Source organism: Xiphias gladius, chromosome 11 (genome assembly GCF_016859285.1).
Source record: "Xiphias gladius isolate SHS-SW01 ecotype Sanya breed wild chromosome 11, ASM1685928v1, whole genome shotgun sequence".
Lineage (NCBI taxonomy): Eukaryota > Metazoa > Chordata > Actinopteri > Istiophoriformes > Xiphiidae > Xiphias > Xiphias gladius.
In genome coordinates, this window is record NC_053410.1 from 21,131,471 (window position 1) to 21,154,671 (window position 23,201).

Genomic DNA, 23,201 nt, shown 5'->3' on the forward strand with positions numbered 1-23,201 from the left:
CATTTTTTTTAAACAATGTCACATTTTGTATTTAATGACTTTAGTGTCACACAACTGAAATATACGCTATATATAGATATAGATATATCTATATATAAATATATAAATATCTATATATATATATATATATATATAGAGAGAGAGAGAGAGATATAAATACCTATATATCTAAAAATATATAAATAAAAAAGAACTGTTCCTCATCAATCTGCAGCTGATCAAATAATAATTCATGCTTCTATTCCACAATGATTTATATCGCATTATGTGTGTCTTACTATTCAGGTTCTATTTTTTTTTATTTTTTACTAATGTACAGTTACTAAAGTTGTGTTACTGTTGAGTACATTTTCAACCACATTGCCAAAAGGATGGTTTTTTTGCCTCACTATTTCATATAAGACACAGAGTGCGATGCACATAAATGCTCACTTAAGTTTGAAAACTAAATGTATTTTCATGAATTGTTGTAATATTTCCTATCTATAAAATCACCTAATATTCCAACTAAATAAAATTACTATTAGAAACTATCTTCAAGTTTCTTGAAATGCTTTTTTTTTTTTTTTTAAACAAAATATTCTACATGAAACTCTGAGAAAAAGCTGCATTTGATTTTTGGGTCTGTTACATGGATCATATATTTTCAGCTGCATGATGTTAAAGAAGACATTTATTTTCATGCTATCCAGCACTGGCAACTGTATTTTGGGTCTCAGTTGATTTTGAATCTACTACATGTAACTGCTCCTCAGAGTCCTCTGTTGTAGAATAACTGTCCGTCGACTGCTGCAGCCTGTAGCTCCTCCTCCAACTTTTCCTTCTTTATCTGTAAAACAAGGTCAACGTCAGCTGAGTTCTACACAAGGAGAACATTATGGCAAAGTGGAGGATCGTGAATCTTACTGTTCCCAGTTGTGGAAAGAGACTGAACGACACAGGGATCATTAGACCCAGAACAAATGCAACGCTCATGTGACGGAGAGGAGCGACCAGCAAAGAGTTCCTCTGGAAGAGTCTTGTTCTGTAAAGGAAAATCCATTCGGTTAAGTTTAACTAACGGGTGCAAAGTAAATGGAAGTAAATTTAAAAGTAACTCACCTCTGTAAAAGCAACACCAGCAGATTAGGAACAGCAGCAGTTGTACCAAACAGTGCCGCTCTCGACAACGCAGTTTCCCTCACAGCCTGAACAAAAAGAAAAAAAATATTTAACACTGCAAGTTTTTTTATGAGCAGACTTTTTTTTTTTTCCTTTTGCTCCATTTTCTTCTCACCTTTTCTCCTGCTGCTTTAGAGATCCCGACAGGATTTCCATTGGAATCAAACACTTGGATCCCTGTTTCTGACTCCTCGCTTCTAACAGTGAAGACATTGAAGAAGGCCAAAGCAGCTGGAGAGAGTTACACAACATGTTAGTGTAAAAAGTCCTACCTGTTACTACTGGATCCTTGCCAACGGACTTATTATAAATCATAAGAAAAAAGGAAAATAAGCGAATGATGTACCATTTTGTGTCTGCCTTGAGTTGAATTTATAATGTATGGACCTATCTTTCCATTATCTGTGTGTACAATGTAAAATTGTACTCTGATGTGTGACACAATACTGTTTATGCTACAGTATTGTTAATTTCAGAATAAAGAGCTTACCTGAGAGAGGGATTGGTAATATCGATCTAAAGAAAGTCTGGACCGGTGCACTTCTTACACCGAGTCGGTTAATGAAAATTTGAGGAAGGGCCTGAAAAAGAAGATACATTAGGAACTTTTGTAAATTATACAGTCTATATGAAACACTGAACAGTTGCCGCCAACACCATCAGGTTACACACACCCCTGCACATGTTGCATAGGACACTGTCCCAGCGATCAATAGCAGCTGCTTCAGAGACGTCCTCTTACCCTGGTGGTGAGAGATAAAGACAGATAGAGAGGGAGGACGTCAGATTAAAGACTGCAGATTAACAACGGATTTAAGCAGATGGGAGTAATTTCAGGTGGTGACATTGGTGTCTTCTAACTCATTATCTGAAAACATATGGACATCACAGTTGCATTTTTTTGTTACCGATTTGTGTTACTTATTCATTACCTGCTCTGATGAAGAATTTCTGTTTGCATAGTTGAACCCTGCACTGTAGCTCTGCAGCAAAAACTGAAAGAATGTATTTTTTAATCATTAATGTACATAGTGTTATAGCTACATGTATCATATTTTTATTAATATGATTAATATGCTTCCTTACCTGCCAAAACAGAGCTGGTTTGACATTGTTGTGAGGCAAAAAGCTGGCAACCACCTAAAACAAAAAAATTTACTTTTTTTCAAAGTTTGTTTCACCACCACTACAATATCAAGAATATCTAAGTTTCATTAAATATTTATTGAATGACACACGTACCAAAGGTGCTGATATTGGCAATAATGCTAGAAAGAAAATGACAGAAGTGCGGGCATCAGCATGTATTTTTCAAACTGTTTCAGTGATACAGTTACACAGTAGTAATATACATGATATGCTGTGTGCAAGTTCCAAAGATGTAATTTGAGATGTTTATAGACTTGTTTTAATGCCACTGGAATTGAAATTAAACCCAACAAAGCTGGCAAAACAAGCCCATTTCTCATCACAACTAGTGAAAATTGTCTTTAAGATTTTTACATACTTTTTTGAAAAACCTGCAAACACTATGATTTACTGCCATTAGAGTTTCTATAAGAACATTTTAAATACTTGTTGATACTACATGGTATGACATTTTAATATTGGCTGGAGAAAGATTAGTTAAGGTCTTAATTCCGCTGTACCTGGAGGGCGGAAAACTAGTGGAAGAACAGCTCCAGAATCAGCGTGGACGGACGACTGTAAACAAAGAGCAAACATTAAGACTTTCAAACTCCCTCAAGTCACGACATCCGGACACCACAGCTTCCAGAGGATAAAACATCTGGACACATTCAAAGACATAAACACATTGGTAAAAATGAATTTCAGTTCCTTTGATACAAATATTTGATGTATGTGGCTCAAATGTCCAAAAATATACGATGCTCATCTATTCAACAGAAGCAGAAGCAGCAATCATTACAGCACTATACGTTATTATGCCTTGATAAATACTGAGACAGTGATGTTTATGAAGACAATTTTCAGTAAATTTTGATTAATTTAGAAAATATTCCCAATATAATTTGTTTCGTGATGCTTTCAATACTTACAAGAGCAAGAGTCAGAGCAGGTGCATCCTAGAGAAGGAAGAACAAAGAGGATCAAATCGATCTGTGGCAAGCTGAAAGTTAGGTTATAGGGACAACTGACTAACCACTGTCAAGCAAAAATGTCATCTGACCTTTTCACTTTTCTCCCCACCTTGAAGGAGAGAGTGGGCCCTCTGTATTTCAGCCTGAGGAGAACAGCATCACTAGTTAAACATCAGATATTTTCTACTCGCCTCCCAGGATCAGATCACTGCAGTGGCTGCTACTTACATCAGAGGAGAGCAGCAAAGTTGGATCGAGGAGATTTACCCAGGTCTGTACCCGACTGAGGAAAGACTGCAAAAGAAGGTACAGTTCAACAAAACATAGGAGGGACCAAGATGGAAACACAGTTTCATTGTAACTGACTGAAAGTAACCCAGTATATCCTCATCACTGATGATGTTCTGCATGTTAGAACAAAGCAGTTACCTGCCCTTGGCTTTTCCAGTACAACAGATTAGAATCCATTAGAACAACAAGCCCATTTACCTCTCAGAAATTAAATTTCTTACACTAACGCTACAACAGTTCACATGGATTTCTCATGCTTTTGAGGTCAAGTTCTATTTAGAAACGACTTCCGCGTCAACCACGTGTTCACTAGTGGGCGTGGTTATGCTACATTCAGGAACATCGGAAATATCGGAGGTCATATTTCTATATATTCATATCTATTTTGCCGTTGTGTTCCCTTTATTTAGCCGATAGCGCAGGGATAATGTTCATGATTGATGCTAAAACAGATGAACAAATTCCACTTATTGATAATAATATATAATAATATTAATAAGAAGTTTCACACGCAGCAGCGTTTTGTTGTTTTTTTTCCCAGTAACATTCTTCCACCACTGTTTCTGGCTCCCATACTTGTAAAGTAAAGCTGAACGTATATAATACGAGCTTATATTTTGTATTTATATTTTTCAGAGGTTTGCGTCGAATACGTGCGTAAATGACGCAATGACCGCCCTCTTCTGACATAATCCAAAATGGCAGCCACCATTGGGAGACTGCTCAGGACCTCTGTAAGTGCAGCTTCATACAACACAGCATCAAACTCGCCATCGACACTGTTTCCCCCTGTTATGGTACTTTATTATTTGTTAATTAGCGGGCGCCGATAGCAGGTATCGATGAGTAATTCGCGTGTGCGCCGAGGCGCTGTCATGTGTGTGTCGCAGATTTGAATCGGAGGACCAACTGACGCTGTGGTACCAACCTCTGGTCCGCGGCCGCTGTTTGATACCAATGTGATTGACAAGAAATACTCATAGCATTCTTTCAAGATGTTTTCGCTTAGAAGTTGTTTTCTTCCAAACCTCCGATAAAACAGCAAACACGTGTCTCTGTTTGCATTCTGCTACTATCAAAAAAAATCCTCTTTATTTTATCAATAACCTTTAGCATGTCTGTCACCAACTCGTGATTTAATTGCATTTTTTAATCTGCCGCGTGTCGCAGGAATGTCACGTTACCGTTCCTTACGTAGACATTTTTCCCGTTGCAACATGTCATAGCACGGGTGTAATTAATAAGCTTCATTAAAGGCGTCTCTGTTGTAGGACATTTTGCAGTACGCCATGCCAGCTAGCACGGACACTCAAACTTAATATGTTCTATGCTTAGTCTTGATAAGTTTGTGTTTTGTGTGACGAGTTTGTCCGTTTTCACCTTAAGGAACAAATTTATTTCAATTATTCTAGTTAGAATAACATATGTATCATAGGGTAACATTTTTGAACCTGAATATAGCCTAATCCTAGAACTGACACACCTTAGCGGACTGCAGCCATCATTAAATGCCTTCTCTGCGGTAACGTGTCGGGGAAATGTACCTATGTTTGTGGTACGTGTGCAGCATCCCTCTGAAAGGAAATGTCAGCAACTCGTGACCATCAACGGGACTCATCATGTAATCGTTAATTGACCTGTCGAGACAAACTGTACACCGGGAAAACCCTCAACAGAGACCTGCGATTTTGAGTATTTTCCTCACAGTGCCACACAGTTTTCTGAAATCTCTGAAATCCACATCAGACCTGCTAGAAAACTTGCTGTGAAGGCTCCGACACAGCTTACTTGTTTTTTTTACAACAATAGTTTTGTCACAGCGGCTAATTACTCTTCCTTCCTGGCAGCCGGTGTAAAACACCCGCTGCGATGCCACTGTTTGCGGTGGGGCTCCAAGTGCTCCATGGCTCACGTTTAAGTCCATAGAGCGGTGCAGCATCAGTCTTATTGGAAATGGCCCTTTAACGTGTTTTCCTAATAATAAAAGGTATGACTTCTCGTGCCTGAGGGTGGCGCATGTTGACACGACAGGGCTGCAGATGTGAAACCGCACGAGGGTCGTAGTGACACGGGGGAATCTTGCCCTCGTGACATGGATTAATAGCATACAATGACAAAACTAGTGTGAAAGGAATTTTTCACAACTTTTGTTCATGAGAAAAGTCGCTTTAAAAAACGGAAAGTAGTTCATGCTTTTGCATTATGAAATGTGGAAACCCTGTTGCATTTTAAATATATTCCATTTCAAGTAACTTCATGTATATCTTTTTTTTTTTTTTTTTTTTTTTTTGAATAAAAAGGAAAGTATAACTGTCTTTCTACAAATATTCAGTATGTAAAAAGGGGTTTTAAAAGTCTCACTATCATGGCTGAAAGAATAACAAGGCATGTGAATCATTTTTGGCACAGGATCATTCGGCCTGGAGAAATTGTTGTTCCAACCTGCTGACACACCGTCTGTTGCCTCATCCACAGCTTCATCTGCAGCTCGTAAAACAACCTCACATTTGTAAAGTGTTGCGAGCCTTGTTAAGCTCTCAAGCATCCCGCACATCTTGACCATTGCTCTCTAGACTCTGAGGTGGTAGCAGCAAAAGAAAACTATGTAAAATAATAGAGGAAGGGCATCTTGCCCCTTCATGGAGGAGGAATTCGAATTGTTCAAACATGAGGAATTAAATACCTGTGATTTTATATCGAAGCTTTAAAACTGTTGGTAGATCTTTACTGTGTTTCAGTCCACCAGTCGAGGACACCGACGTGGCCAGTTTTTAAAAAAACTGAAACAAAACAAGTGTGAAGTTGCTGACCCAAATTGCTTAGTATTTTTCCAGTGTATTTGTGTATTATTAACACTGAATTGATGTCTTTTCTCAGGCAAGGGTTGCAACAGGAGGGCTGAAAATCACAGCAGCATGTCAGCATGGAGCCTCTGGGGCTGCAAGAGCCCTCACCGCTCCTGCACTTCAAAGAGCCTGTTTCTCTACCAGTACGTACGAAGCCCAAATCATAGAATTTTAAGTCATCTTTTGTCCTCAGATTATAACTGTGAAATAATATCACAATATTAAGGATGTTTTCCCTAATTGATATATATCACAATAAGGCAAATATATGCAATATCACAGAAAATGGTCAATTTATGCTTAGTGCAGTGAACTAATCAAAATTATTCATATGTAAAATATTTGTTTAGTTTATAATCAGATTTTGCTTGGGATCCCTCATTTAGACCACAGAATTAATCATAAAGGTGACTTGTTATGATCATATCATAAATATACAAATCTACTAAAAGTTTTCTGCAGTTCACACTCGGGACGTAGAGCAAGTCGTCCACTAACCAGAAGGTCGGTGATCCGATCCTCGGCTCCTCCAGTCCGCATGTCCAAGTGTCCTTGGGCAAGATACTGAACCCCAAATTGTCCCTGACGCCTGTGCCATCAGCTTGTGTGAGTGTGTGTGTGTATGTGAATGCGATGTATGAATGTGTGTGCGACTGGGTGAATGTGGTATGTAGCGTAAAGCGCTTTGAGTGGTCGATGAGACTAGAAAAGTGCTATATAACTGTAGTCCATTTACCATAGTCTTGCTACGTGTAATTACTGTGTCAAGCTGTTAAAAAACTGTTCTAAAGCTGATTGCATGTCCCATCTTTTGGCCTTTTCAGTGTCACTATGTTCAGTGAAACACTGAACATGCCCATGTGGATCAGTGTTTTTAAATGAAAAATGAGAGTTTACAGTTGCACAAACAGACACGTTCCATAAATGCATCAGTGTGACTTGTCTGTACTCCAAACTGCAAGAATTACCTTGGTTTTACTAAGCAAATAGTAAGTATGAATAAATTGTGCTTGCCTCTTGTGTATCAGGCAGTTGCAGATGGGCCCCTGCTGTCACTCAGCCTGCTCCTGCTTTTAAGGCCACAGCTGTCCAGAATGGGGAGTTTAAGGAGATGAGCCTCGCTGATTTCAAGGGCAAATACCTGGTCCTTTTCTTCTACCCACTGGACTTGTGAGTACTGGTAGGGGTTTTTTTGTGACTGGGTCAGTGAACATTTTACTCCCATGGCCTTTTACTTGTTTCTGTGTTTCTCCTGTGTGCGCAGCACCTTCGTGTGCCCGACAGAGATCATTTCATTCAGCGACAAGGCCAGCGAGTTCCACGACATCAACTGTGAGGTGGTGGGTGTGTCCGTGGACTCCCACTTCACCCACCTGGCATGGATCAACACTCCACGCAAGGTACACTTCTTCATTTAATAATTATTAACGGATACATGGTGCAAGGTTCAATTCAGTGTTGTTTTTTCATTCAGTCTTTGAAGCGGGCCATAAACAAACTGTTAGTAAATGAGTGATCTGCAAGTAGTGTATGTCTGTTGTGTTCACAGTACTTTGTAATGCTATAATAAATAAATATTGTTTTGTCAGGCTGGAGGCTTGGGCCACATCCACATCCCCCTGCTCTCAGACCTCAACAAGCAGATCTCTAGAGACTATGGGGTGCTGCTGGAGGGTCCAGGCATTGCACTGAGGTGGGTTTATTATGTGTCCGCAGCCGCCGTTAGAGACAAAGGAATGTTAACCAACCTACCATCCAATTTGCCTAGAATTCACCATAACTTATAGCTGTGTGTAATGTAAGGTTATTAGAACTTGCTGGTACTCTTCAACCAATTGATTTGTCTTGGAGAAAAAAAAATCTCCAGGTTATCTCTAGATGAACTAAATCGAGTGTGCACTCTACCTGGTAGCCTGATGAGCCTGAATGAATTATAAACAATCATAAAAAGCTAGTATTTTCAGCATATTAAATCATTTTAACCTAATTGTTTATACTGAAATGATAACAAAAGACTCAGACGACCAGCGTGTACCTGCCCATATTCATATAATTTCTGAAACAGAACTATATCAACTGGTGATCCCAAGCACAAGAACTACTGAGGAATATACACTCAAAGCCTCAAGCGCTAAACATGAAAGCTGATGGACTTGCTGACGCAGACAAGTTCCTGTTTTTAGATGATGTGCCATGTTGGTCGTTAAGCTGTGATATACAAACTACTGTTTACGCTCAAACTTTACACTCAAGTTTTTGGTCACCCGTTGTAACAAAATGCAGGCACAAAGACGACTTCTTTGACATGGTGTCAATTAGTTTGGAGCTGACTGACAAAACGTTCAGTAAACGTTAAATGAGTTCAACCTACCTGCCTCCATTAGGTTGGGCAAGTTCAAAGTTTTGAAAACAGTGTTTGCATATTATGACTGTTGCCTATGTTAATGTTACTACTTCTGTACCTACTGCACTGATTTAGTGTTGCTTGAATTTTTTAAATGCCTGCATGATAGTATTTACTACACTTTTTGTTTTGCATTGATTTAGTCTTGTTTAATGTTTTGTAGAGAACATTGTAACTGTTCATTTTTTTTTTTTTTTGTTCATTATTGTCCTTCAGGGGCCTGTTCATCATTGATCCAAATGGTGTGGTGAAGCACATGAGTGTGAATGACCTGCCAGTGGGCCGTTGTGTAGAAGAGACTCTTCGCCTGGTGAAAGCGTTCCAGTTTGTGGAGTCTCACGGTGAAGTGTGTCCGGCCAGCTGGACCCCTGAGTCCCCAACGGTGGGTACATTCAACCTCTGGATACTACACACATTTCAATCTGTTCAGCTTCAAAATATAAATGTTCCTGTTAGCACCTGTCTCAGACCTATATATTTCACACTTCCTTTTAATTTCAGTCTGTCACATTCATTATTCACTAGGAGTGTCTGTGTTCAGGAAATGCAGTTTGGAGAAACTATTGTGCTCTAGGTACATCAGTCCTCTGAGACAGTCAGAGTGGATACCTGTCATGAGTTCATCTTGCATAACTGTTTGTTTTTCAGATCAAACCAACCCCAGAAGGATCCAAGGAGTACTTTGAAAAAGTCAACTGACAAAGTTCACAACACTTTCAGCTAAAGCAGTCAATAATACAAACTTAAAAATAAATGAAACTCCTAGTATACAGTCTAGGAAGTTGTCTTTACTCATACGCAGCTGAATACGCTAATAAATCTATTCTTTATATACAACAACTCTCTTTATTATGTGCAAGATTGTGTAGTGGTCTTCATTTTGTTTTATTCAGGCTGTTATTTTCCTGACTGATTAACTGAATTACCTCAGCTTCCCCTCGAGAGACTCTGCATAAAAACTGTAGTGATGTTACGTTGGCAACGATTCCATTCTTTTCAATGGCTCTTCGATATGAACGCAGGGAACAGAACTGTTTGTGCTCTAATTTCACTGCCCGTAGTGATTATTTAGCAGATAAACCTAGTTACCCCCACACCCTAAAAAAAACAAGACTAGATAAAAACCTGTGGTATGGCTGGACCGTGTATGGGTCCGCGTTTGTTAAAGGGATATTCGGTTCAGCGTGCGATTAAATATGGAATGAGCAACGGCCAGTGGTTAAACAGTCAGTCAGGGACAGACATTCACGTTTATAGGACTGGCCCCGCCGTCAGAGTCCGGCCAAAAAGGAAAAAAGAACGATGAGCTGTTCTTTTGAATGCCCCCCAGAAAGGGACGGAGCCATAATATCCGGCTCCTTTCAAAGAGTCATAACTCCTATCACTATAAGACTGATACTGAACTGTACCAGTGTATGGTCTTGTAACTGCAATACACATCTACAGTATAGTATCTATGAGCTCATCTAATAAATCAGTTCAAAAATATTTACCCTCTAAGACCAAACCACACTTAATAACCCCTGTACATAAACATGTTTATTTTCTCTTTTTACAGCAAGTTAATATGCAGGTTCAAAATGTCTAATCAGACATTGGTACACAACATGAGGTGCCAAAATCAACTTCAGTGGAGGAGAACTGGAAGTCTGAAAAGAAAAAAAAGCATTGCCACTTCTCATACAAGTAGGGTACGTACTGTATTTACACAAAATGGAAAAAACAAAAAAAGCATTTGAAACACTGCAGCACTGTATGTGGTTATGAAAACATCTAGTTTGAAGTGTACATAAACTTCACTTTGTACAGTATGTTTGCAGGAACAAAGCAAATAGCCTCATTCCTTCTGACATTCACAAATGATGTTTCAGGTTAGGCAACAAAAAGAACATGAAGGGAAAATGGCTTACCAAGAGATGTGGAGCCTTTTAAAGCTTTAAATAATATATGAAATCAAAGTAAGAGTGTCCATGAGTAGGCCAACCGCTCATCAAAATGAACCTTTACATTTTGAGACTGAGAAGATGCTGACAATCAGAGAAAAGGAAATGACAGCACTGACTGAAGTGAAAATTTGATCAGATGGTTTGGTGAAAACTCCATGCAATTTCAGGCAAGATGTAACAGCGCCAACAGCCCCACCCCAAGCACCAAACAAAAAACAAAACAAAACAAAAAAAACCCTTTTTTTTGTGTTTTGAACTGAATGATTCATTTAAAAAAAAAACACCCTGTAGTAAATCTGTACAACGAAAATACATTTGGGATCTACATCTAAAGGTACATTATTAAGGTTATATACACTCCCCCCCATCCATATATTATCTTTACAAGTAGACTTCATTCAAACCCAAACATTAAGAAAACATAAGACTAAACGGGGAAATGGGATCACATCAAACATCCATTTAAAAATCGGGTCTTACTGTACCTCAACCATTGATCAGTCCCTCTGTTCTTGTCTGTACAGTAAACTACAGCAGGACTAAAATCATCAACTGGATGGATTGCTACTGTATCAGGGGATTAAGAATCGTCAAAATGGGGGAATATTCCTCAGGGACGACAGCTTTTTATATAATTTTGCAGTGGTAGTAGATCTGAACAAACTACTGTACTGTGTAGTAAAGATTTCGAGTGACTTCAAGAATACAAAATAGAAATCAAGTCAGAAAACGGGCACAAACTCAACCCTCCAATATTCTGATACAATAGAACAAAGGCTTTCAATACACTTGGCCTCTTCACTGAAGAGAGCTACACTATTCCATCAATTAACATTTATGTTCTCTGGTCTCAGGTGGGACTGGGTTGGAAAAGAGAAGCCATGTCAGCCTTAAACATTTGCCCCAACATTTGTTTGAAAGCAACTGATAAAAACGGAACCTTGTGTTTGATATCTCTTCCGCAGGTTTGCTCTTCTTCACTTTGAGTTGCGGCGTTGAAATTCATTCAGAAAATGGAAAAACTACATTGTACAAAGTGAGATTCTCACAATCTCTTTGCAAGAAAGAAAAGTAATAAAGAATGACTTGTGCCCGCCGTCGTAGGCAAATCCATTATCATCCCTGTGTTGCCGCTTTGCTTCTTAGTCAATTTTCACATTTGTGTAGATCTTCCTCACAAAGGCACTTGTTCCCATGTATCCAACGGCACCTGGAAGACAAATGTGTTCTGTGAGTTTCTTTTATATGGACTGGCAACTCACGCTACTCTTACTTTGCAGGTAAATCCATCAAAAGGATAAACTGATTACTGATGAAAGAATTCACTAAAGGCCAGCAGAGAAAAGCGCATCCTACGTCTTACAAAATGAGCAGTCAGACATCCAACAAACCCAGAAGGCAACATGTAGTAGCGAGTGCAGATTAGAGAAAGCTCCACAAAGGGTGCTTTAGGGTACATGGTTGACAGTCTAGGCTTCTGATTCTTCAAGATGAAGAATGAGTTTGGCTTGTAGCTAATGTGGAAAAGTCTACATAACTGCACTTAAAGCTGAAGAACCGATGTGGAAAAAATGTGCAGGCTGCCCTACAAAGATAATGGGTTTCATGCAAGAACCACCTGTACATACATATTCATTCTCAAGTGATTCAAAACAATTCCACCCTTTTTTTTTTTTTTTTTGGTATTTCGACTTTGCATCTAGGCGTAGTGCAGGACTTATGGACAGATAGTCTGCCTTTCTCCAGATGGGGAAAAGATGATTTTTAAGCACTTAATTTCATGTCAAACCATTCTCTCTTTATTTCTTTCACGGCTTGATGCTGCTCTAAATATCTTTGACACCTGTATTAATATTTTCTAACTGTTATGGGTCCACTAGAACTAATAACATTTACATCTGTTATGTTTTCGTCTGTTTGGACAACAGACAATAACAGGACTTGAAGCTCTGAAATTCTTCTTTGGTTCTCTTTGATAACACTTTTTCATGAACCTGCCCTTGAACTGAGCTAATAAAAGGAGCTTTATACAGTATTTTGGGTGGTGTCGATTATGCAAATGATCAAATCTCACTAATGCCCACATCCTCATGAACAGATGGCCCTCCTCAGGTTGAAACAAGGCCTTCATGACAAGTTTGTGCTGTTAAGAGTTTGGTGAATCTGACTTGGAACACTCGTGGGATAGGAATATTTAAACATCTTTGCGTCATACTCGGTTGTTTGAAAACTATACCAAAATATTCGAGAGCTCTGCCTCATAGATAACTAATCACTCTGAGCGCTTGCCAGAATATCTTCGACATTATTTTGTCACTACAAAATCTAACTGGCAGACGAAGTTGTGGCAGTATACTCGTGTCTCTTGTACTGCAACAGACTGCAAGTGTTTGACAAAATCTAGAGTTTATAAAAGCTGAATTCTGCTAATACTACATCTCAAAGAGCCATGAGCTTCTCTAGTTCAGGATGGTCCTACAGTAGTTAATCAACCAGATCTGGGACTCACCACACATGATTCCTAGGGCAGTGCTGAAAACAGCCATGTAACCAAAGTAGAAAGATGTCTGGAACAGCCCGTACATCCTGAAATACATCAGCATAAAACAACATGTAAGAAATGGCTTTGACTTTTCTGACATAATTTTACTACTTTGATTCTAGGAATTTTGAAATGTTTTTTGCCCGTGAGGGGACTCTATTTCATGTGGTTATGAAAACTCACTTAGTTTTGAAGAAATAGTAGTAAAAGGAGTACATGTAAACATAAACAGCAGTGGATGCAGCAGAGAGGAAGCTTGTCCATTGCCTGGAAAAGAGGGACAAGCAAAAAACTACGGTCAGTAACAATTTTGAGGCTCAATCAGTAACTAAGGTCACTTTTTCACTGACTGCTGATATTTAAAATTATTTATATCAATCATATTATTAATTATTAATTATTCTCTCAGCTCATGATAAGGGACTAAGGCAGGTAAACATTAAAGTTTGCAGCAAATTGTAAATATTCTTTTATCCCGAAAGAGATTATGTTCTGGAATCAAACCCCACTTTCCCAGAATCATCTAAATATTTAAAAAGTTGGTGCAATGACAATGCATTAACTTTATGGCTGATATTTGCAAGATCTGTATGGAAAAAGTCATCATTGTATTGGGCCAAATAACAGTGCACTCACCATCTGTAATCTTCAGCGTTGAGCAGGAAGTACGTACACACGATGGTGACACACACAGTCACGATACACAGGATAACCAGGACAAGCATCATGAAGCCGTACACGTAGTAGATTTTATAGGCCCAAAAAGATGTGAAGATGAAGTACCTGAATAATGAGGATAGTAAACACATCACCAAGGCTGCAAAGATCAGCTAACAACGTACACATCCATCAGGGTCACTGCACAGACTTACATTTCAATGAAAATGGAGCCGAATGGAAGGATTCCTCCGAGGCAGACGATGACAGCGGGCTCCATGAACCTGAGTGATGACAGGATTCAGCAAATAAATATGACTGTATACCTTTAAGTGTTTACGTCAGACTGCCCCCTCCAGGGTGGGGATACATGATTTATTGTGCTGTGAGATGGAAAAAAGAAAAAGGTAGAGACAGATTTGAAATTTAATCAAAGTCTGATAGTGGCCTCAAGTCCAATCTAGCATTTCCGGCTGGCAGCTGGCCACAGTGCTTGGCAGTGGGTTGTAATTGTTAATACAATCATAGTTTATTCCTTTGCTATTTTTCTTTACCCAAAGCCATTTTCTCCTTCAGAGCTGACATCTAACACTTGAACACAGGCCCTACAACACTTTGGACTCATTCCTGCATTATGAACAACACCCACGCTGCCCACTGATCAGCAATCAAACTTCCCTCTGCAACAATAAACACAGCATATGCCATACTGTTTGAATGCACCCTGGAAAATAATTACTCAATCAATGCACTTAAAGCATTTTGATGCATCTCTTTATGTGATTTTTTCATCTCACAAAAATCCAACAAATTTGCTGATTATTTCCTTTTTTCCGTTTCATATCATCGAATTCAAAATCTTTGGTTTTTGTTTTTTTATGCAGAATATGCATCTTCTGTAAGCAATAGCATGCTTTAATTGTCATTTTTTGTAGAGTGGGAATGTACCTTAAGACTTTCAGCTGTCTCTAACTCTGCTCCAATGTCACCAAGGCAAATTCCTGAAAATTTACCGTTCTCAGAGACTAAACTGACCCTGCCTGCGTTGGACCACACCTACCATTTCTTCTCGGGGATGGGCCGTGGCACAGCGTTCACTCGGCAGGGGAAGTTTGGCTGGCCTGACAGATTCCTCCCCAAAATTGTTCCCACGAGGTTTAGCGGCAGAATGACAAAGAAGCAGATGCAGCAAACAGCAACCTATAGAAAAGGCAAACAAAAATTATTAATAATCAGTTGGGTGGTCTGTGTTTACAGCCAACATCGAGTGTGTTTTCAGATCCCCCATCATTTATCTCAACTGTCCTTGGACTGTGTCCCCAGAATGTTTTATCATCAGCTTGTTGTAACACTTTTGAGAAGTGTTAGGTCTCTTGATTCCCAGATTTGTTTTGTTCATGCTCATAACACCAATGCTCACAAAATTAGAGAGATAAATGCAGACAGGCTCATGGTTATTATCACATGATGTTTAGGTTTGACCAGAACACAATTAAAAATGCCCCAGATTTTTTCCAGTTCTGTTAAAAAAAAAAAAATCGCAGGTTTGGCTGATACAGCCAGAATATGGCTTTATCTTGGTTTGATTTCAAGACGCTTACTTGAAGTACTCTCAAAGATGGCTCTGAATGTACATTACAGGAAGAAAGTTTTATGTTCATCTCAGAGAAACCTGAGATAACCTGTGCTGATGCACAAGGGAGCTGCCTTGCCTCTCTGTTGTTGTCACTATACATGCTTCCTCTAGGTGACAACATGAAGACGTTAGCTTTAATAGATACATTGATGATACACAATTGTATATATCTGTTGAGTCAAGTAATGTAGATGCCTTACGCTTCTTAACTGCCTGAATAATAACTTTCTAAAACTAAATGGGGTATAAGAAAGAAATTCTATTAGTTGGCCCCAAACACAAGAGATGAGCTGCTTCAAACACTTTGGAATCTGACTTCCTTGACCAAACCAGTACCAAGTATGGGTGTTATTTTAGACTCTAACTTAAGTTTTATGTCGGGAATCCAGCTGTTTTCAAGTCCTTGTACTTGTATACAAACCTCTCAACGGCTTAGGAGCGGCCTACATCAGAGATTCCCTATTGCCTTATCTTCCTTCACGAACCCTTAGATCATCTGCAGGAGATGCAGCTTTTTTCAGACTTGCTCCCAAACTGTGGAACAGCCGACCCAAAGATATTAAACGGCACTTAAAAACATCTCTCTTTAAACTTGCCTTTTTCTGGCACCACTTTCTGCGTTATGCATGATTCACATGGTGTCCCACATGGTATTTTTAAATGATCTTTTATGCGTCTAAATGTCTTTTTTTTTAACTAGTCAATTAGGCTTTTAAATGTCTTCTTATGAGAGATTAGTTGATCTCTTATATGGCACTTTTATTTTCACCTGCTTGCTTTTTAATGTACTTTGTGTTTCGTGTTTTTATTCTTTTTTTTTTTTTTTAAATGTTAAAGCACCTTGAGCTGCATGTTTCGTATGAAAGGTGCTATACAAATAAAGTGTTATTATCATTATTATTATTACTGTATAACTTGGAAATTTAATTGCAGGAATAAACACTGCACTGAAGAAAGGAAGCCAATGTCATGTAAACAGTTTAAACACTTGTGACTGAACACTCCTCAGTTATCTATCAGCTCCATGACTGATTACTCTATATCATAACACTTTGACCACAGTGCAGCACGGCTACACACACGAACTGGAAACAGTTAACTCAGAGCATGCTGTTCATAATGCTGTGGTTATTAGGGAAGTTTTGTGGGTCAGACCCACCATGGTGCCAAATGGGATGGCTCTGGAGGCGTGGTAGTAGATAGCGATGAAATTGATGAAGAAGGCAGTCCCGCACACCATGGCTGGGATCATGAAAGCCCCAATGAACATTTGTTTAATCCATCTTCTGCCTGTATTATTGAAACAAATCAAACAGCATGATGTAAGAAATGCAGTCTATATCAAGCCAATAGTCCATATCCAGGAAAGCAGTCAGAGAAAATATTATTCATGGACATTTTTGTCTTTACCTCCTTGTTTTGCATACAAACTTCCCCCAAAGTAGCCATTGACAGGGGATGTTGCAGCATACACAAAAATGGCTGTGCTCAGCATGGATCCTCTCCTGGACAGAAAAAAAATGGCATGAGTTCAGCCCTCTAAAGTCCACTACTCCTTCAGTGTCTGGGCTTTATTCCCCTTCAAAATAGTGTTTCATATTTCCAGTATTTTTAACCTAAATTTTAACATGGAGCCTGATTTTTACCTGACATAACCCAAAGAAAAACACATATATACTCTTAAACACAGACCTAGACACAGACAAGTTAATTTGAGCGGCTATCCTTGTTAGGACATTGCACTGAATTCCATTCATTGTGGACAGCGTAACCCAAACCATAGACTTAACCATAACCAATTCTTAACCCTAACCCTAAACAGGACCTGAAAATGATGTTTTGACTCATTAGGACCAGGCTTTGGTCCCCATGAGGACTACTGAGCCCAACAACGTCAGCGTTTCTTCCAGAAAAGGTCCCAAAGCGGTAACAAAAACACTCACACTCACACTCACACTCACACTCACACTCACACTCACACTCACACACTTGTATCTTGGTGAGGAAACTCATTGAGATAATGCATTCGCTAGCCCCTTACCCTAACCTTAACCATCACAACAAGTACATCACATCACTTGTTTCCTTCATGAAAGCATTACTTCCTTCCTTTTGACTTGGGAACTATCTATTCTGTGGTTTTCCCATATGAGCAGAAATAATACTTCTTAACTGTGATTTGTAACTTCCACATATTTTATCCAAACATAAGGTTAGGGTTTGACAAGATTGTTTTAAAAATGGAATTCTTTTAAATCAGATAACTGAGTCTATCAAGGTTTTATTTCAAACATAATTTTACATAACTAAATAGTCAAAATGCAGAAAATAAAAGAACTCAACATTAAGTTTTTCCTGATAAACTACATATTTGTTTTTTAGCTAAATGATCTGAACATTGCTCTTAGGCACACAATAATTCAGAGGAGATAAACATCTGACCCCGGCTCACTTTTATAACAGTAAGTTAGATCCAGGCAGTAAGCCTGGTTTAGACAGTACGTCTGTAAGATTGTGAAGAGCCTACACCATAGCCTAAATAAGTGGCCTATGCTGTTGTGAGCATTTATACTTATGTGCTGGTGTGTCTGCGTCACTCTGCAATTACAATGTCAAAACGCTAGTTGGCGATGAGGTTTCTATGCCACTTTGTTCAGTTTCTTTGTGTACTTCAAACAATGGCAACTGAAACTAAGCGGATCATGTTGGAGTTTGAGCTAGTAAATGTTGAACAACAGTTATTTTTACTGACATTATTGCAACACAGAGGAGAGAGAAGACATCAGAGGAGACATAGACGAAACAAGCTACCAGGCGGACCAATCACAGTTGTTGTTGTCTGTGTCGCCGCAATGTTTTGTTACATTTTTAGAGAGGTGCACATCAGGCTATGGTGTAGGGAGACACAGCCACCCCATACCTATGCCTTGGATTCAGTGTAGAGGTATACATTGGCTGTTACTCACTCTGTGTACAGATCCTCAACCATAGCGACGATGATGACGATGAGGGAGACTGAGAAGATCTGGCAGCCGGAGCCGATGAGCGAAGAGAAGATCAGCGGATGGCTTGATGGCCGAAACACATCACCATGTACCTGCTTCCACCCATATTCATCTCCCAGGTCTCTGTCCTGTTGGTACACAGTGACAGAATGAGAAGGAAAAAAGATCAACTGAAAAACAAAACCCACAGGTCACTAAAACTAAAAAAAAAATAAAGACAAAACCTAAAAACTGAATCTTTGTGTCAATTCTGCATGCACCAAATTACAGAGGGCTCACAAGCAAACTGCTAGGTCAATAAAAACTTACCATGTCATCCATTTCCTCCTCTTTGCTGTATCTGGCATAATCCTTTCTTAGTGTTCTCATCAGAATCATGGACACCAGACCGACCAGGAAAATGACCATCATGAAGGAGTTGAAGATGGAGAACCAGTGAATCTGAATGAAATAAATTCATTAATTTAAAAAAATTCGTAAAATGAATAATTAGTACAAGTCAGGGCAGGAAACAAACTTCTTCATCATCCAATGGCTTTAGTAGCTGCTGGATTCCAAAATTCTGCATCTTAAAAGCAGCCAAAAAACCTTTTTTAGATAGTTCAGCTGGATTCCAGACATGACAGTAGAAGTTAGCCAAAAGTTACCAGGTTGGTGTGTTACATCAGGTACAGCATGGAACAAGGCTCAACTCGTACCTTTTGAGAGGCCACACACAAGTCTGCTGTTACAGCATGCTAGTGGTGCTCTTGGTTAGCATGAAAAAGCACAAATCTCTGAAAACCAAACGTATAATAATCAACTCACCCTGTGCTGAAAGAAGGATGGGTCGAGGTACTTGTCGAATCTGTCTTCAAACTTCACATCTGACTTCTTCCACTTCACCTGTGATGGGAAAGATGTAATTAGACTAATATATGGATTCTTTTTTACTCAACATATTCTATTCATAGAGATCCATATTGCAGACATAAAATGAGTTTTAGCCTATAGTAAGCACAACAAAGGGGACCATTCAGTACTCACAGAATAAGACATTGCGATTCTTGTGTTTGGCACAAGTCTGACTTTCCCCTCACTGGTCAGATTTACATCAACAATTCTGTTGCCATTGAAGCCGATCTCCAGTTTCTTGTACGTCCACAGGTAATGATCTTCTCCATTTTCATCTGCCTCACCAACAATACCTTGAAAAAAAATTGACATGCATTGAATTAGAGAACTGGTTCTTACAGAAGTGGTCACATGGACACTGATCCTTCGGTTATATAAAATAAATAATCAGGATGTGTAGATTCTAAATAAAAGGTCACTTGCTACACTGCTTGTTACCTTTTTAACAGCATCATCTGTAGTCATCTGTTATATTCACTCTTACGGCTTCGGCTGTTGTCAAAGTTTGTCCCTGTTGTCCACCATAAACAATCTTTTACTCTGAGCAAATGATCATTTTGGATGCTGAAGTTTGTGGTGTCGTTGAATTGTATTGCGTTACATGGTTACAAGGTGTTTCCATTATTTTGTCCACCCCATTTATATCAATGAGGGCAGGCTAAATAACAGAAAAACCTCTTAACAATTCAATACAGTTCAACAGAACCACAAACAACATCCTCCAAAATGATCATACATGTATTAGTCTTGGTAGGTGATGTTTCTTTCTAGTTTACCAACCCCAGGTAGGTGAGCATAATCTAATTTAAAAGACACTGTAGTAAGTTGTGCTGCAAGTGTGTTGTGGTCAGAAGGTAATTAGCTATCTGCTTTTACTGAACGGCAGGTTTCCTGTGAATAACCCCAACTAAACATTGTCATTGTCTCATACATGAAGCACACTTGTGAAATTACCACACTGGCGAACCAAACATGCGATCAAAGTCTATACTTATTCATTGTCGTTAATGCATAACTATCTAACATATCACAAGGAGATTTGTCTGAGTAAATGCCAGTGCCCCACCCACTACCTACAACATCCGCCTACACATTTATGTTTGAGCTACTGTAGGAGTGGCACTGTTGTTTAAACTGCTACCACGTATGAGAGAGATCACACTGGCAGATTGTTAGAGAGAAAGCCCTAAGAAGTGTCTAATGACAGTGACTCATTAATATCCTTGTTAGCATAGAACAACAGTGGAGCACATCACTGTCAAGCTTGGCATCAAAAGCTCTTTCCCACATGTGAATGTACCAGTACTGTAAGGTTGTAGCGGTGTAATTAGTCACAAAACTGAAGGTGTGATTAGTATGTCAAGCTGGCCTCATATCCCAACACATTCTCAATAGAGCAGAAATAAGCAGTGCCCTATAGTGTGCATCAGCAATACATTTTAAAGTAATTCTAAGATTTCATTTTATAAAATAAATATGAAATTTATGATTTCATAATTAAACAGTAGCTTTATATGATCCCTTTAGAGTGTTTTTTCTCAGTATATAACACAGTGTATACAGCACGAAACTGAAGATAGCTGCTCGTCACCCAAAGCACTGCATTGTTCATCTGACTTTGATCAAAACCCACGCTGAATTGTTTGATTCACCACACGTACTGACTTGAGTGCCTTGCAGTACGCCATTTGATACATGATATAGTGTACTGTTACACCCCTAGTAGTTTGGCCAAGGATGAATAGACAGGCCCACCAATGAATAAAAACTGGTTTCACTTCTCCAACTTTAAGGTGAACAGACTGATACGCAAGATGCCCGTATCACCGCAAACCCTTTGGAATTAGCAAATTAGCAAATAAGTTACTCAGACAGAATGGAAGAAACAGATAAACAGAGCCAGAAAATTTGACAGCAAAGGAAATGAAGCATCACTTACCCCAGATGGGCAGGTCATCTATGTACATTTGGTACCAGTAATGATTCTTTATCGCATAGACAAAGGCATCCCGTTTGGCTTTGTCCAAGTCAATTTCACAGTATGTTGTCTGCATGACTTCCTCTATGTGGAACAAAAACACATCATCATCTTTGTTAGATATGACAAAATGATGTGTGGAAGAGAAGGCATTCAGATATTCAGAGACAACGGAAAAACGCTCCATCCATCAGTTCATATGTGATCAACAGGTGAAAGTCAGAGTAACAGTAGAATACCTTTGAACTTTATATCTAGGCCGCTGAATTCCAGCTCCACTCCCTGCAGAGCCTCTCCTAGTGTTTCATGGTAATGACTGATAGTCTTCTTGGAGCCCGCGCAGAAAGGCAAAGAGAAGTACTTGTATGTCTCCTGTCGGTTGTGGTAAGGCCCCACTGTGTTCATCCATAAAACTACTTCTTCCTTATCTGTGTACTGCAAAGGAAAAACACAAAACTTTTATTGCAAAGTCCAGGAATGCTACGCCAGTTCTACTAGTCCTGCTGGTTTCATACTGTAGCTATTTGATCTTCTACAAGAGAATGTCTCAACCTTCACTACATATTCACACTCGCATTAGTAACAACACTGACACTGCAACATTTGATTTAGACACTGGGGTTTAAAGATGATTACTTGTTCAAAGTAATGTTAACCTGATTGGTAGAAGGAGCGCTAGTGCATTCAAATTCATGCAAACATATGAACACGTAACAGGCTTAGTTATCAGTGCGTCAGTGTAACACTATAAAACGTAATGCACGTTAGCCACAGTATGTTTGCTTTCAGTCAAGGAAGTTAACTTCGATGATATCACGTTATCCGTTTCAGCTAATTTAACAGCTTTCACGTATGAGACAGCTGGACTGTGTGAAGCGGACAATGAAACACAGCTTATTAACTTGTTAACAAGCTGTAACTATGGCATCTGGCCCTGGGAAAAGCGAAATAGACAGAAGAAACACCGAGAGGCCCTGACGCTAAACCGGTGTTTCGGTATAATGTAACGTTGGCTAATAAAACAACCATCATGACTTCGGGGAAATCATTTTTTGTAACGGTTTCCTTAATGCTACAGGGTTTACGTGTCCATTATGCTAGTGGTTTTGAATTTGTTAAACAACTAACCAACGCTAGCGAGCCTAACTTCAGTGCAGTTTCCGCCAGTGCTCCACGAAAGCTTGTGAAGACCAGTGGGGAAGACGTGCTAATAAGCTAGCAGGCAAACGTTAGCCATAAGCACTTAGGCCGATAAGTGGTGACAAGTTAGCTAGCTAACTGAATACCCCTGTGTTTGAAAGCTCAAAGTATCGATAAATAACCCGGCGGGCCAAGCCTTGCACTGTGTCATTTCTGCAATTCTGTTTTCTCGAGTGCAGCTAGCCGTCGCAGCTACAGCTAGCAGGTTACACAGAGCACAAACGTCCATTATTTTCAAGGCTCCCCCTTTTTCAATCGGCCTCTCAGAGACTGTCTTACCGTGTGTTCATGTTCATCTGCGTCGACAGGTAATAAAGAGCCCACTACAGCGAGAAACGCCGCCGCTGCCACCTTCCACCTGGAAGATCCCATTATTTTCGGGAAAAGTATGCAGAAAGATTGGGGATGTTAGCTTTGCAGGGCTATCCCACCTTCTTCCTGGTTGTCTGACAGAGGCAATTTTTAGGGATGCTCGCGTACGCATATGGCGTAAGTGCTCCACGAGCGCTCACCGCACGCAAATTGGATTGGCTGAACTG

The 23,201-nt window shown here is 39.4% G+C and overlaps 3 protein-coding genes across 5 annotated transcripts; 1 reads left to right on the top strand and 2 right to left on the bottom strand.

The window, feature by feature from the left end:
- Positions 1–554: 554 nt before the first annotated feature.
- On the bottom strand, positions 555–4,028 carry sfxn4 (sideroflexin 4). Of its 2 annotated transcripts, XM_040139745.1 has the most exons (14): positions 3,693–4,022; positions 3,492–3,557; positions 3,353–3,406; positions 3,222–3,248; positions 2,811–2,865; positions 2,404–2,429; positions 2,248–2,301; positions 2,094–2,156; positions 1,836–1,904; positions 1,652–1,742; positions 1,277–1,392; positions 1,102–1,187; positions 907–1,024; positions 555–829 (listed from the first exon to the last, which is right to left on the bottom strand). In XM_040139745.1, exons 1-14 carry the CDS (start codon positions 3,729–3,731, stop codon positions 752–754), a joined length of 942 nt encoding a protein of 313 aa, XP_039995679.1. In that variant the 5' UTR covers positions 3,732–4,022; the 3' UTR covers positions 555–751. The 2 variants fall into 2 exon arrangements, with proteins under 2 accessions (XP_039995679.1, XP_039995680.1); XM_040139746.1 differs by lacking the exon at positions 1,836–1,904 and having other exon boundaries at positions 3,693–4,028.
- Positions 4,029–4,184: 156 nt separating this feature from the next.
- On the top strand, positions 4,185–9,641 carry prdx3 (peroxiredoxin 3). 2 transcript variants are annotated; one of them, XM_040139747.1, is made up of 7 exons: positions 4,185–4,288; positions 6,432–6,543; positions 7,429–7,570; positions 7,665–7,800; positions 7,990–8,093; positions 9,021–9,186; positions 9,453–9,641. In XM_040139747.1, exons 1-7 carry the CDS (start codon positions 4,253–4,255, stop codon positions 9,501–9,503), a joined length of 747 nt encoding a protein of 248 aa, XP_039995681.1. In that variant the 5' UTR covers positions 4,185–4,252; the 3' UTR covers positions 9,504–9,641. The 2 variants fall into 2 exon arrangements, with proteins under 2 accessions (XP_039995681.1, XP_039995682.1); XM_040139748.1 differs by lacking the exon at positions 4,185–4,288 and adding an exon at positions 4,834–5,109.
- Positions 9,642–10,325: 684 nt separating this feature from the next.
- Positions 10,326–23,034, bottom strand: tm9sf3 (transmembrane 9 superfamily member 3). The gene is made up of 15 exons (XM_040139743.1): positions 22,942–23,034; positions 21,702–21,897; positions 21,424–21,546; positions 19,617–19,777; positions 19,398–19,475; positions 18,900–19,031; positions 18,552–18,718; positions 16,996–17,090; positions 16,745–16,875; positions 15,010–15,149; positions 14,165–14,233; positions 13,929–14,075; positions 13,476–13,559; positions 13,260–13,336; positions 10,326–11,960 (listed from the first exon to the last, which is right to left on the bottom strand). Exons 1-15 carry the CDS (start codon positions 23,032–23,034, stop codon positions 11,893–11,895), a joined length of 1,761 nt encoding a protein of 586 aa, XP_039995677.1. The 3' UTR covers positions 10,326–11,892.
- Positions 23,035–23,201: the final 167 nt, after the last annotated feature.